The sequence below is a fragment of the Chanodichthys erythropterus genome, chromosome 7 (genome assembly GCF_024489055.1).
Source record: "Chanodichthys erythropterus isolate Z2021 chromosome 7, ASM2448905v1, whole genome shotgun sequence".
Taxonomy (NCBI): domain Eukaryota; kingdom Metazoa; phylum Chordata; class Actinopteri; order Cypriniformes; family Xenocyprididae; genus Chanodichthys; species Chanodichthys erythropterus.
Window position 1 is genome coordinate 5,430,642 of NC_090227.1, and position 15,392 is coordinate 5,446,033.

The 15,392-nt window shown below is 35.4% G+C and overlaps 1 protein-coding gene across 9 annotated transcripts in view; it reads right to left on the bottom strand.

The window, feature by feature from the left end:
- Positions 1-3,134: 3,134 nt before the first annotated feature.
- The window catches only part of large2 (LARGE xylosyl- and glucuronyltransferase 2), a 157,218-nt gene continuing 144,960 nt past the window's right edge, over positions 3,135-15,392 (bottom strand). For 8 of the 9 annotated variants that reach the window (XM_067389687.1, XM_067389683.1, XM_067389682.1 and 5 more), the window contains 11 exons: positions 15,227-15,350; positions 12,175-12,346; positions 11,994-12,098; positions 11,048-11,160; positions 10,771-10,896; positions 10,341-10,496; positions 8,564-8,727; positions 7,225-7,503; positions 6,985-7,131; positions 4,979-5,174; positions 3,135-4,888 (listed from right to left, as the gene is read on the bottom strand). In XM_067389687.1, coding sequence (XP_067245788.1) covers positions 4,691-4,888; positions 4,979-5,174; positions 6,985-7,131; positions 7,225-7,503; positions 8,564-8,727; positions 10,341-10,496; positions 10,771-10,896; positions 11,048-11,160; positions 11,994-12,098; positions 12,175-12,346; positions 15,227-15,350 — 1,780 coding nt within the window. In that variant the 3' untranslated portion in view covers positions 3,135-4,690. The remainder of the gene's footprint in view (positions 4,889-4,978; positions 5,175-6,984; positions 7,132-7,224; positions 7,504-8,563; positions 8,728-10,340; positions 10,497-10,770; positions 10,897-11,047; positions 11,161-11,993; positions 12,099-12,174; positions 12,347-15,226; positions 15,351-15,392) is intronic. The other variant, XM_067389688.1, reaches the window with a different exon arrangement.

The following is a 15,392-nucleotide window of genomic DNA, read 5'->3' on the forward strand; positions in this document are numbered from 1 at the left end:
TGAAATGTCCCAAGTTGGAAGAACAGAGACGCGTCTGGGACTCTTGGAATCAGCAAGAAACAGCATTTTACTTGCCACTGTCTTGTATCTAATGAATTATTCAAGCGTGAGCATGTTTCCTGATGTGAGTCCATTTTCGAGATTGTTGCTGGGGCATCCTGAGCTGCACCGCTCACACACTGAGAGCAGAGTTTCCCTGCATGCCTTTCCTGTAATGTGCTGCTGGGTAGAGTGGATGAATGCTGAAAAAGCTGCTTGAAACTCTTTCACTGTGTGCAATGGTTTCTGATTCATGATGTCATGAAGGGCCACTTCAGGCAATTACACATGCATTAGCCCACACAGCGCAGGAAACGGCTCTTCGCTCGCTCTCAGGGCTCCGGTTACCTCAGTCTCTCTCTCTTGCAATTGCCGGAATTAACTTTGTTTTAACACGAGTCAAATCCATTTGGAAAATAATCAGCATCAGCCTCTTGCCACTTACAGATGGATTGGCTGAAGTCATTTGCAGTCAACAGTAACAACAAGTCTTTTGTAATATCTAAAAAAGTGTTCTTAGACTACCAGTCCACAGGCCATATCCAGCCCCTGAAGTTGATCGTTTAACTGTAAAACTATTTCAATTTGTTTTGAACTGCTGCTTCTCCAGCCACACATCTTAATTTAATCACAAGGTATTATAGTTTAAATTTATATTAAATGCAATTAGCTGAACTTTAGAGTGTTTTTTTTTTTTTTTTTTGGACCTACTTAAGCAGGACATAAGTCCATCTTTATATGTAACTTCATAATTATTCTGTTGTCTTTGAAATGTTTAAAGTCTACTGCTGGATGTACTGGCGAGTTGTAGCCAATTTAGTTGTAGTACAACTCCATGTACTGGCAAGTTGTAGCCATTTTAGAAGGTTTTGGTGGCACTTGGGGACCGTCAATCGAAATTCCACCCTTTTTTCGATAATTATTGACAATCACACTCTGCACTGGTTTGGTTCCGATGGGGCCAAAACCTAGGACTAGTTCACAAAGTAGGTTTTCATAAACTCAAATTTCGACGAGCATGCATTTTGTCTAACTTGAGCCAAGGATTCCAACGATAGAAGGCACTTGAGCCTATGATTAATACCAAGTTCACACTACAGGATTTTAAGCCCGATTTGCAAGATAACGAGCTCGCTGACAGGTCGGGCTGTGATCAGGGGAAAATCAGCGGGTGATTGGCGCTCACCAATCTTTATGTGTGAACTACTCAAAGAAGCATCAAAGAGGCTCGCTGACGCTTCTAGCATGCTAAATATCTGGAGCTGTCGGCCAACTCGATATCCTGTGGTGTCACGTGGTGTGAACATCATATCGACTCCACAGCAGGTCATGTAGTCTGAACAGCACAGCGATCTGCCGACGTTTAACCCTCTGGAGTCTGAGGCTGATTTGGGGCCTGGAGAAGTTTTGACATGCCCTGACATTTGTGCTTTTTTCAGTCCTGTAGTGTAAACTTGGCATAACGGTTTAGGAGTTATGAGCCATTTCATACTTTTCAACGCTATAGGCTGGTCAGGGTGAGCCTTGGTGACGCTGTAGGTGGTGTAAGTACTACCAGCCCTCAAAGTTTCTTCTTTTTGACTTAATGGTTTGGTCTGCCTTTTTTGGGAGAATGCTGATCTTTTGAAAATCTAACAATTACAATGTGGTTTCAGCGCTACACGCCTTTTTATTTCAGAAATGTTTCTTAAGCTGCAAATCATCATATTAGAATGATTTCTGAAGGATCATGTGACACTGAAGACTGGAGTAATGATACTGAAAATTCAGCTTTGATCACAGGAATAAATTAAAATTACACCTTGCATTTTACACTTACATTTTACGTACATTTTAAATATTAAACAAAACAATTCTTTTAAATTGTTATTGACAAATCCTTGGTGAGCAGAAGAGACTTATTGATACTTAGACATATCATCATATATATATATATATATATATATATATATATATATATATATATATATATATATATATATATATATATATATATATATATATATATATATTATGGTAACACTTTAGAATTAAACTATTAACTACGACTTTTCCCTTAACACTTTTCCCACGACTTTTTGGCTACAACTTGCCAGTACATGGAGTTGTACTACAACTAAAATGGCTACAACTCGCCAGTACATCCAGCAGTAGACTTTAAACATTTCAAAGACAACAGAATAATTATGAAGTTACATATAAAGATGGACTTATGTCCTGCTTAAGTAGGTCAAAAAAAAAAAAAAAAAACACTCTAAAGTTCAGCTAATTGCATTTAATATAAATTTAAACTATAATACCTTGTGATTAAATTAAGATGTGTGGCTGGAGAAGCAGCAGTTCAAAGCAAATTGAAATAGTTTTATAGTTAAACGATCAACTTCAGGGGCTGGATATGGCCTGTGGACTTAATAAATTCTTAATTTACTGCTTATTAATAATAGTTAGTAAGTTAAGTTTAGTTATTAGGCAGGATTAAGAATGTAGAATAAGATCATGCAGAATAAGGCATTAATATGTGTTTAAGAAGTACTAATAAATAGTCAATATTTCAGTAATATGCATGCTAATAAGCAACTAGTTAAATGTCCCTGAAATAAAGTGTTTATATATGTATAAACACACACACACACACACACACACACACACACACATATATATACATATATGTATATATATGCTTTTAAGATTTGAAATACAATGTGTGTTAATGTGTCTTTAGTAACTTCACAGATCTGGTCCATGAACTGTTGTTATAGAAAAAAAGAGCTGTGAAGTGAAGATTCTTTAAAAAAAAAAAAAAAAAAAAAAAAAAAAACAAGACCACAACATACAGTTTTGGAATAAAATAAAGTAAATGATGACAGAATTTCATTTTTTTTTTTTTTTTTTTTTTGGGATGAAATTTCCTTTCACAAACACATTTCTTTGTGAGATTAGTGTGGAGAAAAAGTAATGCTTTTCCTCATCATCTCATGTGTATTGAAGACCTTCTAACTATGAGTCACCAGTAAATCTTAGAATGAACTCAGACATGGAACATTCAGTGAAAAGCACAGAGCAACATGACTCATGTTCACTTGTAAAATAAAAAGCACAAGAACTTTGACAAACTATAGAAACAGGGAGAATTTATTTAAAGCACTTTGTCCCCTACATAGAAAAATATGATTGATTTAAGTCAACAATAATAAATAGAGTACCTGTATTCTTGCAGGCCCCGCTGATGCGTACAGTAGTACAATCAATATCCAGTTTTCGCAACACAGCAAAGGCACGGGTATTTACCGTAAATCTGCAGTCTCATGGAGCGGAAGGGCATGGGTGGCGAATGAGGGGTGAACTCAATATGACTTGGAGGAGCGTTACTTTATAAAGATGGGACACAACATTGGTACAATAGATCGTACAAACTTTCTTGTCAGGTTTGCGATGTTTGTTTTTTCTTTTATAACTTTAGTGACTGATGTTGAATTGGACACTGGATTATTATTTGCAGGACTGACCAGAACGTGACTGACATTTTACACAATAAATACTGCTTTCAATGACAGAAAGTGTTTTATATCACTGACAACAAATATTTAGTCCTTGAGAAACCTGGATGCTCCGTTTTTTTTTTGTTTTTTTTTCATGGTCCCTTGAGTGGATCTCAATGCAAATGTACATATAATCATTTATCATATAATCATAATTGATAATATCATTTTTGAGTAACAGTATGTAGTGCAAATTTTAAAAGTGAAAAAAGTGATGTGAGTTCAGAGCAGGAAAGTGTCCTGGTATACACTATGATACTGGATGTTTAAGCATGTCATAATATGCGCCATTTGTTATGTGACAATTATAAATGCAGCAATTATACGCTCTGATCATTTTTCACCGAAATCATAAATGACTAACATTCGGGACCTCTGAAACCACACAAAATACTCCCTTGCACCCCTATCGAGCATTCAAGCTTCTTTCGCTACAAGCAAATCAGTGTTTCTAAATTAAAAAATAATGTGATTTTTCTTTTTTTTTATATTGTAAAACATACGTAGGCTGTAGGTCGTTGTTCATAAACTGTTTTGTCTTCGTTAAAAACAAAAAATACTTTTAAATATTTTAAATAACAAGGAAATTATAAGGCTTAAATGTCCCTCTTGTCTTGATGGCCTCCTCACACTTCAGTCCAGCAGAAGAGTCTTTGGAAAGCTCATTCATTTCTTGTCCTTTTCGGCTCATCACCGGATGGTTTCAGCCAGGTCCAAAGCTGCGTAGAGCCATGAATCACTAGCCGTAGATCTTTAGTGAAGAAAAAGCCCTGATTGTCAAAAAAAGGTCTTTGTTATGACCGTTCATTGTAGGCTATAAGAAAGTGAGTCATCGCAAATGTATACCGATGTCCTCTGCGCTTTTAAGTAGTTGAAATGTTTGGTCAAGTTTTCGCCACCAGTCTGAGATGGTTGTGGTGCTCATGTCATTGGTTTTCACAGTTCTCTGCTGTATGACTTATCAAAAAGAAGAATTAAAGCTCTGATTTTAGCAGGGCAGCTTCGTACCTCTAGACACCGTAACATGTAGCAGAGCAGCATGTTGGCTGTTGAGCCTCAAACGACTAGACCAAGCCAATCTCCTGTGTGCTGAAGTACATTTGAAACCGATTTCAGATGTTCCTCTGTGCTGTGAGGTACTTGAGAGCAGCAGAACCGTACTTTCGAGAAAGGTCTTGGTGGAACTCGTCCTTCAGAGTCGTCAAGCAGTAGCGGTAACTTGGACTGGAGCGAAACTTTGAGATGTCAAAGCTGGGGGCGTGGGGCATGTGGATCATGAAGGCATTTGGTAACACAATAAGATCATACTCCTTTGGAACAAGGAAATGTGACAGGTTAGGGACACTGGGCACTTGAACTGGCAGTAGAAACAAGCCCAAAACTTTGTTTGAAAACCTTACCTGAGCATCAAGCTCCATGATATGGGATACTTTGTTCCAGCCAAAGCCAACAAATCTCTGGTCGTACTCAGGACAGTCTCGTCGCACGACGACGTACGGCTCAAAGTCTGCCTCCCATTCCACCTTGTATGGCGTTGTGGCTGTCCTCCATTTGGCATAATTGGTTGGCGCATGACCCTTTGTCCAGACATGATATCTACATTTCAGGAAAGTAGTAAATGGATATTAGTGCTAATGCATGTGTGATCTTTTAATAACAGGCCAATAATGTGATGTTAATTTTTTTGCCCTATTAAAGGATAAGTTCACTTCAGAATTAAAATTTATTGCAAATGTCACCCCCATGTCATCCAAGATGTTTATGTCTTTCTTTCTTCGTTCAAAAAGAAATTAAGGTTTTTGAGGAAAACAATTCAGGATTTTTCTTCATATAGTGGATTTCAACAGAGCTCAACAGGTTGAAGGTCCAAATGTCAGTTTCAGTGGAGCTTCAAAGAGCTCTACATGATCCCAGACGAGGAATAAGGGTCTTATTTAGCGAAACGATTGGTCATTTTCTAAAAATAAATAAATAAATAAATCATATACTCTTTAACCGCAAATGCTTGTCTTGCACTGCTCTGCGATGTGCCACACATTACGTAATCATGTTGGAAAGGTCAGGCGTGATGTAGGTGGAGGTACCGCGTTAGGGCGAAAAACTTTCCTCCAAACTCAGAATGGTCCGTCATCTTTGTTTTACCTTTTTTTGAAAAATACTGGAATGCTTTCCTCATTTCTTTTTTGAATGAAGAAAGAAAGACATTAACATCTTGGATGACATGGGGGTGAGTAAATTATCAGGAAATTTGAATTTTGAAGTGAACTAATCCTTTAATTCATTCAAAAATATTTTAAACATCATCTTTTTACATCATCTTCTATAACAGGGATTCACAATTTTTATTTATTTGTTTATTTTTTTGTCAGACGAACCCCATTGGTCTAAAATATTTACGTTAAGATTTTCAGTTAATATTTAAATGAGTTAACAATACATTCACATGTTCATGGTTTTCTGGCTGATGGTCACATGACATGCAGGTAAACAAAACAAAAAAATTATCTTTTTGATTGTTTTATTTTGATCAGTTAGCGGCGTACACGTATAGGTCAAAAGATGCGTAGGAAAAAAGACTGGTGTAGTCAAAATATGAAAAAAAAAACAAGGAAAATCCCGCACACTATCAACTCGCAAAACCGTAAAAAAGTTCTTTATAGGCAAGGTTTCGATCGTATGATTTTCATCAGGCATTTTTCACTTATTTCTGAATTAAAATTCATTTTGACATTTTTGGATCAAAAAATTTAAAAGGTCATAGTGATACAGTCCTATGGAAGCCTGTTTCCACCACAAAAAAAAAAGATTAATTGCGACTTTTTATCTCAGAATTCTGACTTTTTATCTCAATTGCGTATTTATATCTCACAATTGCGAGTTATAAAGTGAGAATTCTGAGATATAAAGTCGTAATTGCGAGTTAAAAAGTCAGAAGAGATAAAAAGTAAATAATTTTTTTTTTTTTTTTTAGTGGCGGAAACGGGCTTCCATACCATATAGTCCAAAAAATTTAAAAACAAAAACAAAAAAATTTAACTTTAGTTTATCATCATAATTATTATTATTTAAAAAAAGCTATACTAATTAAGTGTTACACTTTTAAAATATTTTAACCTTTTTATGACAAAGTAAAGTTTGAAAAAAAGGAGAGAAAAAAAGTGTACGAATGTGTAAGAAAAATATTGTTTTGCTTTTAAATGTTTTATTTTCATAAAGTTTTAAAAAATGTAAATGTTTTTTGAAAAGTTTTTAAGAACCACATGATAGAGTACATTTCTAAAAATAGTATTTTAAACAAATTTTTTACAAGAATTCTCCTTTTCTTGATTAAAGACACTCTTATTTGACCCAAATATTAATTATGAACTTCCTTGAGATATGATTATTTTGATTATGTCTACTGTACCTGAAGGTGTAGAGAGTCCCCATGTCCAGCATAGACAGCAGCTCGGCCTTAGATTTAGGGAAGGAAAGGCGATATCTCAACGTCTCAAAGGCGGGCACAACCAGAGCCTTCTTGGTATTGGCCATGTCCAGTTGGACTATACTTCTTCTACAGGGAAAAGTAAAAACACAAAAACAAATATGTAATATAGAAATGTATCCATTATATTAACAGATTATTCCTAACAACCCTGAGTCTTACCTGAGGTATTCATAGAGGCCGTACATGGGCAGAAAATCTACATCAGTCAGAAAAACGTACGGTGTGTTGACATTGTGGAGCGCCACATTGCGTACCAGATTGACAGGGTAGAACTGACCCTCCTTATAAACGATATGATAGCCCACATTCTTGCGGTTTTTGAGGACTTCAGAGGCCTGAGCGTAGCGCAGGAACTGTTGGGCCTCAGCATCAGACATGTAGAGGGCCAAACTAATGGGGCCCTCCCAGTGTTTACAGATCGCCTCCAGCATCTGCAGTCTGTGGACAAATATAAAGTGTCTCTGGTGAAATTTTGGGCAGTAATTGAAGTGAGGCAAAATGTTGGGCTCTTTGTGATATATTTTTTAAACCTGCAGGGCAAGCTTTCAGTATTAGCACGGTATGTTCTGATCTTCTCTACGTCAAACATATCCAGTTGATACTTGTTTCAAACACAAACAAGGTTGCTATGCTGCATAACAATCATCTTTGTGAAAATGGCAAGACTACTTTATGGGAAAACAGAGGCTTCAATGGTATCAAAGAAAGCCTGTATTTGTTTTAAATAGCTCATTTGGGAGAACTCAAAAACTATTATTTTCCTTTACTATAATTAATTTTAAACATAACCCAAACAGAAAAAAAAGAAAGCAGGCCTTTAATCAAATTCATTTTTAATCAAATTAAATACGTGTCATGCCAATTAATTAATTGAATTAAATCACAAATAGCAAAATATGTTATCATTAATTATTATTATTACTTTTTTAGTATGCACTGAGCACTTTTATGTATTTTTGGCCTCTGAATGAAGATTTTTGAAGATTATAAAGATTGTGTGCAGGCTTTCATGCTTTTTTACAATGATATTTAATTATTATAAAATTATTTAAATTGTTCATTCCATAACAATCCATTAAATTCACAGGCAGATTTTACAGGATACATTCTGTTTGCAATATTTCTTTATTTTTTCTAATATTTTCTTCTATTGTTGGTCCATTTAAATATGTATGGATCAATATATATATATATATATATATATATATATATATATATATATATATATATATATATTATTGATCCATACATATTTAAATAAATCATACATATATATATCAGCAACCTTAAAATAAAGTCTATTTGAAAATAACATGAGGGTTCAACATGTTTTGAAGATGTTATTAACTTGCAATGCTGTCGTAATCTTTTCTCATTTCAATCAAAGTGTCGCACAGGGCTCAGTAAACACGGCAATGACACCTCTGTAATTAAATTGCATTGGCATGAGTGGCCCAAACGTGTCTGCAAATTCGTTCAGACAGTCTGTCATCCTCACCTGTCCATAGAGAGCTGTGCGACCAGCGTGATGTCCGTGCCATCATCTGTAGGTGTGTATTCATACTGCAAGAAGTAAAGATGCACCCTGTGCACCATGATTCGCTCCCTCCGAAAATCATAGCACTGGTCGTCCTCATCTAACTCCTCTAGTGCTTGCTGAAGCTGGAAAGAAATAATAATAATATGCTTTATCAGCGGTGCTGAGGAAGAAACATCAAGCAGGCTCTGGTCGTGTTGCCCTTTGAGGCTTTACGATACTGTTTTTCCTCGTCCAAATCTAAGGCCGAGCTGCTTTTAGACAGGGGGATTCATTACTTAATAAGAATGATCCAGCTTAAGACTATAAAATCCCTTTTTTTCTGTTTCTTTTAAGTCTTCATGTTCTCTTAAGGTATAAGTAATGCCATCTGCTGCTTTAGGGTGCTGAAGACACGCCCCATCTTTCCAAAACCCCGCCCTCCAAAGACAAATACTGCGTTCACGCCATGTCGTAATTACCGTAAATAAAGCTCTGTATGCTTTCAAACTGCTCTCGCAGTACTCTGATGTCATGCGTTGGTCTGCACAGCACCACTTATACATAAATATATTGTATTTATGTATATATAAAATATTTATATTTTTGTTAAATATATAGATGCATGTGTGTGTATTTATATATACATAATAAATATACACAGCACAAACCTTTATTTTGGATGCGATAAATCATGATTAATTGTTTGACAGCACTACAGCAGTATATCTTACATGCTCACAGCAGCGTGTCTGTGTATAGGAGTAGCAAGTCCATACTTGCTCTAGAGCAGCGTAGCAGATCTAGTCCACAAAGACCAAATACATTAACATTGCCATATTCAATATCATGCTAAAACTATTCAGAGAGTTGTCATGATATGACAACGGTTTACACTAAAGACTGAAACACTGGAGATTTTGCTGTGTGTATACTGTATGCATATACCCCTGAGTTAAATCAACTCTGCTCAGAGTACATATGGTCCCTCTCTAAATAGTGTTAAAATAACACTGAAGCAGAGTTAAAGTTAATGAGATAATTAAGTGATGATTGTGCATTAGTGATGAACACCTGCTGTTAACAAGCAGAATCACTAAAGAAAAAAGAAACACAAGAACAGCCTTATTAATTGCTTAATTATCTCATTAACTTTAACTCTGCTTCAGTATTACTTTAACACTATTTAGAGAGGGACCATATGTACTCTGAGCAGAGTTGATTTAACTCTGGAGATTTTATGGTGCACATGCAAACACGAGGATAACAATGCACAGGTGAGACTGATAAATCACTATGGTGATCAAAGGGAAACCATGGGAACAATGTAAAACAGGAAAGTAAACATAGGGAACAATGTAAACAGAAAAACATTTCAAAATAAAGGTCCATATAACAAACCCACAAAGCACAAAAACTAGCTAACACTAACTAAACCAAATTTACAGGATTAAATTCAACTATATTTTAGATAAATTTACAGATGTAAACATATTCGATGTATAAATTACATTATTATATTATCTATATATAAAAATATGAATTAAATATATAATCTCAGGTCGAAACAGGCTTCCATAGCCCAAGACTGTTAGATAGACCAATATACGATACCAATATATAATACATAATACAAATTTTATCATGTATTTTGTAGAGACTTTATATGCATGCTAACCCCCCCCCCCCCCCCCCAAAAAAAAGAAGAAGAAAAAAAGAAAGACATATGCATAATAAACTACTTAATAAGGTAACTCACCACTGTGCTCTCTGAGCTGGCCTGACTGGGACAGCCGAAGAGTTCTCGTCTGAGAAGATTCCCATCGTACTCCAGGAATGTCAAGTAAAGATTACGGAAAAATTCCACATGCTTGTTTTTTACCCTCAGCTTTTTAGGAGAGTTCCAGTGAATAACCTGCAGGAGGAAGTAATAAAACGGAGCAATAAACAACTTCAAAGACATCATTTCCATACTAAAATGTAAATACAAATGAATGTGAAGGTTGGGTGAACATTTACATTAGAAACAATTTGTAAAACAAACACAATGAATTTGGCAATGATTAAAGCAAAGCTTGAACCAATTAAAGGGCCCCTTTTTACTCGTTACAACTCGTTAGTCTTAATTCCTTTGGGTCAGATTGGTGGTTTACACCCAGTATACCTAAACATTCTCTTAATATAGTTACCTTTAGATCCGACACCTCAGTGTAACACTGTTCAGAGCGAGTGTGGTCCGATAACTGTACGTTCCAGAAGCACGGAAGCTGATGCACCAGAACTGGGTTCTGCTTTATGAATGCATTGAATATATCCTGCGAAGACATAAAACAATAACATTTTGTGTTGCATTGTTCAACAATATTCAGCAATGGTTTCCTCATCATTTAGACTACTGTTGTGCAAAGCACAGTTTCATAAGATCTATTAAATAAATTCTTCGTATTGTTCATGAAGGACATGGACCTGGTCTGCCAGGGATGTTGAAAGCATGCTCATTAGCTCTCTCTCTGCTGTCAGTCTCCACATCTGTTCCCAGCCCATCCTGCGCAGTCTCTCAAGGTAGAGCAAAATCACACCTGCGGCCCAAAAAAGAAACACCTGTTGTCAAATGGACCCCAGTGCAAACTATTTTCCTTTTTTTTACTGAAATGAAATGTGACATAAGCAGTGTGCTCCATTTAGAAGTGATCATGCCTGTGTGTTCCTTCCTACACAGGAGGGAGCTCACAGTTTCAACTGTATGTAAATTTGATATCTTTATACTTGATTGAACCCGATGAATATCCCCTTCCAAAACAACAAGCAAACCAAATAGAAATGATTAGATTTTTAAATAATTTTATTATTTTATTTAACTTTTATTTTTAAGTTTAAAGAGTAATTGATTTGTTTAATATTACATATACACTATCAGTCAAAGTTTGGAATATATATATATATATATATATATATTTTTTTTTTATGTTTTTGACAGAGGCTACATATTTTTGATCAAAAATACAGTAAAAACTGAAATATTATTAGAATTTGAAATAACTGTTTTCTATTTTAATATATTTTAAAATTTGATTTACTCATGTGATGCACAGCTGAATTTTCAGCATCATTACTACCGTCATCAGTGTCACATGATCCTTCAGAAATCATTCTGAAGGAAATGATTTGGCTGTGCTTGTTCATGTGTTTTGGAGGAGGTGTGGCTTTGGAAAGTGCTCTAAAGGGATCTTGTGCTTTCAAAGCTAACTTGCTATTGCTAGCTACTCTGAAACTGCCTACCCTACCTTTAAATAAATCACCATACATTTTTCCCCTTTCATGTCTTCAATTTATTAGACTAATTTACAGTGTAATTCCACTGAACACTGTGAAGGTTAATGAGTGGAGTTCAGATGGAAGTTGGTGTCCTCACCTGTGTTAAACCCCCGTCCGAGGGCTGGCCAGGGTTTGTGATTTTTCCACAGATTACCGAGGTACCAATCACTCTGATTCTCCACCAGACCAATCACTTGTTTCTCTGCAATCACAACATCAGGGTTCAATTTCACTGTCGTGATGCTTTATATGACGTGTGAAGGAAAGTGACTGATTACCTGTGAACTTCCGGAAGATGGCCCACAGCTCGGCGATATCAGTGGCGAAGGTGATGTCTGTATCGAGGACGATGACCTTTGAAAGGTTGGATGGCAGAGCTTTGGTGAGAGTGAGCTTCATCAGGCCATAAATTCCTGAATAGTGTTTGTTTGGTATCCACGACACCTCTGACTATTCATAGCAAGAGAATATGAGAGAGAGAGAGAGACATCTGTGAGAAACCAGCAAAAGAATAGTGACAGCCCACTTTTTAATTGGCATTGGTTTTAGAAGTATTTTTCTCATTCATTTTTTACCTAGAGAATTCATAACCTTCACTACTAAAAACGAAAAAAAAAATTACTAAAAAAAAAATCACAAAAATGTAACGTACATCACAAAAGACAATCAAATCATGAAAAATATATATATGATTCAAAAAAATTGTAGTCAAAATTACACAAATCTAAATATTGCTTGAAATGGTAATGAGACTTTTGGTAATGACTTTTATGGGATTTATGGGAGTGTTGCTATCATTAGTAGTCTAGTTCTGAGGTATTTCTATATATATATATATATATATATATATATATATATATATATATATATATATATATATATATATATATATATATATATATATATATATATATATATATATTTTTATATAATTTTTTTTTTTTTTTTTTTTTTTTTTTTTAATTACATTTAAGTCAACCAAATCAATCAAGTTAAAAAATCAAGTTGTTATCTGTGCTGTCTAGAAAAGTTTGTATGTTATTGATAAAAATGTCCTTGATAATAAATGTATTTTTATATGAAAACCTATTAGTAACACTTTATTTTGATGGTCGACTTTAGACATTCTCATGATGACTAACTCTTATTAGAGTACTAGCAGAGTATTAGTAGTCTGCTCAATATCTGCCAACACTTCATATTGACTCTCCCCCAACAGACATTCTACTATAAGTAACTTTACAAGTAAATGTAACCATAACTCTAACCCTACCCCATCTACTCAACTAATACTCTAATGAGAGTTGGTTGACGTGTAGATGCAAAAGTTACTTATGTTTTCTTAAAGTGTAATTTACAATGTCAATTTAAAAGTTCAAAAAGCACTGAAATCCAATGCAAATGAAAAAGAAAGTCAGTAAAAGGCTGCAATATACACTCTAAAAAGTAATTCAGGGGACCTGTTACTTCAACTTATAAAAATTTGTGGTTGCAAGTTAAAAATTTGAATTAATTGATTTAATTGAACCTTTTAAGTTGCAACCATTATTTTGTTGAGTTCTGATGATGATATAATTTTAATGACATTAACTTAATATTATGTGTAATTTCACTCAGATTTATGTTTTAACTACTTTTTTTGTTAAAAATTGTCTTGATAACTTTGGAAATTGGGCCGTGGATTTCTAGTTCCCAGCATGCTTTGCATAGGACTGGATAAAGAGAATAAATGTTGATATTAAGTGTTTTTTATTTGTTTTTAGTCAAGTGAAACACCTGTTAGAGTTTTATGAGGTTATGTTTGACATTTAATATATAAGATTAATTGGTTTATAAACTCAAGTAGTTAGAGCGACTTATTTATTTATTTATCTATTAGGTTTTTTTTTTTTTGAGTAATCAACTTAAAAATTTGTGTTCATACTAAGAAGCTCCCAAGTTCTAAAGTTCCTTTAACACAATGTAATTTGTTGGTTGAATGTAATTTCATTAAAAATTGTAATAACTCTTATATAATAAACATTTTTCGTTGAGCCAACACATTATTTTTTAACTGTACACAGTTTTGAACTATTATACAGTAAATGTAAAAATCACAATATTATCGCATCGAGACACGGATATTGATATAATAATAATAATGTACACATAATGTATACAAAACATGTATTTCCGGGGCGAAGCAACTATACCTGTTATAGCTGACTAGAATAAGACTCCCAGATAATTTAGATAGTTCTTTCAACCCTGCACATGTTCACTATCACCAACTAGAGCTGATTACCTGCTCCATGTTTTCTTCTGAACTGTACTCTGCAGTTATAGCATCATCTGCACCCATGGAAATAACCCTCTACAGTTCTTATCGTGCGCTTCATCTTTTCAGCATACATCCTTAATGACCTGAGCTCAGGTTTAATAATCTGCCAGAGAGGGGTTGATTGAAAAAGACTGGATTTCCTGCAGCTTAGCTTTCATATACTCAGGAGAGCAAAGAGGTCTCTATGCACAGCAGAGACACAGGATGTAAAATCCGCGTGATTAGAGACGGCTCCGAGCCAAACAGCTGACAATCAGAGGTGAACCCAGTGTGGGAGGAGGACGAGAGCACAAAACAAGACAAGAAAGACTGTGTTGTGTTATTGTGCATGTGAGTGTGTGTATCCATTCATGTGAGTGTCCTTGAGTTAGCAGTGTAATGTAAACTAGAATGCGCTTCTCCTAGAATATGTGCGCACATGTGTGCCTAGAGGAGGCAAGCTCTTTGATTGTCACTTCGCTCTTTCAGCATACCGTGCACTGCATAAAAAAAAAAAAAAAAAAAAAAAAAAATCACAAACAGACAGTGAATAATTCAACGCCACAGCAAAGGCAGCACTTGCATGCCAAGTTGTGGGAAAAAAAGAGTCGCATTGTCAGTTTAAATATATGAACAGAAATGAATAATTCTATGCTTCCGTCTCCCTCTGGAGCGTGCAAGAGTTCTCAGAGAGCGAAAGCTCTTGAGATCGCTGGAGTGTAAACAACAAGCTCGGTGTTTCCACTATCACAGACATTCCATACTGTCCCAAGGGGACCTTTGCCCCTTCATTACAATCCATAAGCGCATGTGACACGTATTTCATTCCAGTTTTTGTGCCTGAATGAGCTCAGAGAGGATTGCAATCGACATCATTCTTCAGACTTGTCATTGCCACCTGCATCGTTTCAAAACTGTCGCTGCTTATGACCTCCCAATATGCCTCTATACTGATGCTCTGTGACATGGTCAAAGGGCAAGGGTGGTTAATGGCAGGGGTGTCATGGGAGCATTGTGAGGCAGGTACTTACTTTAAGTTCATCAGCGTCATAGAAGCTGACTTGTACGGACGGTACCATCCATGACTGGAACAGAGTGCTGAGGATCTGATTGGCCACTGTGTCTGTGATGAAATGAAAGTGCAGTGGGTTTCTCCTGAAAAGAGAGATATGGACATGTTGACATGTCATCAGGTCA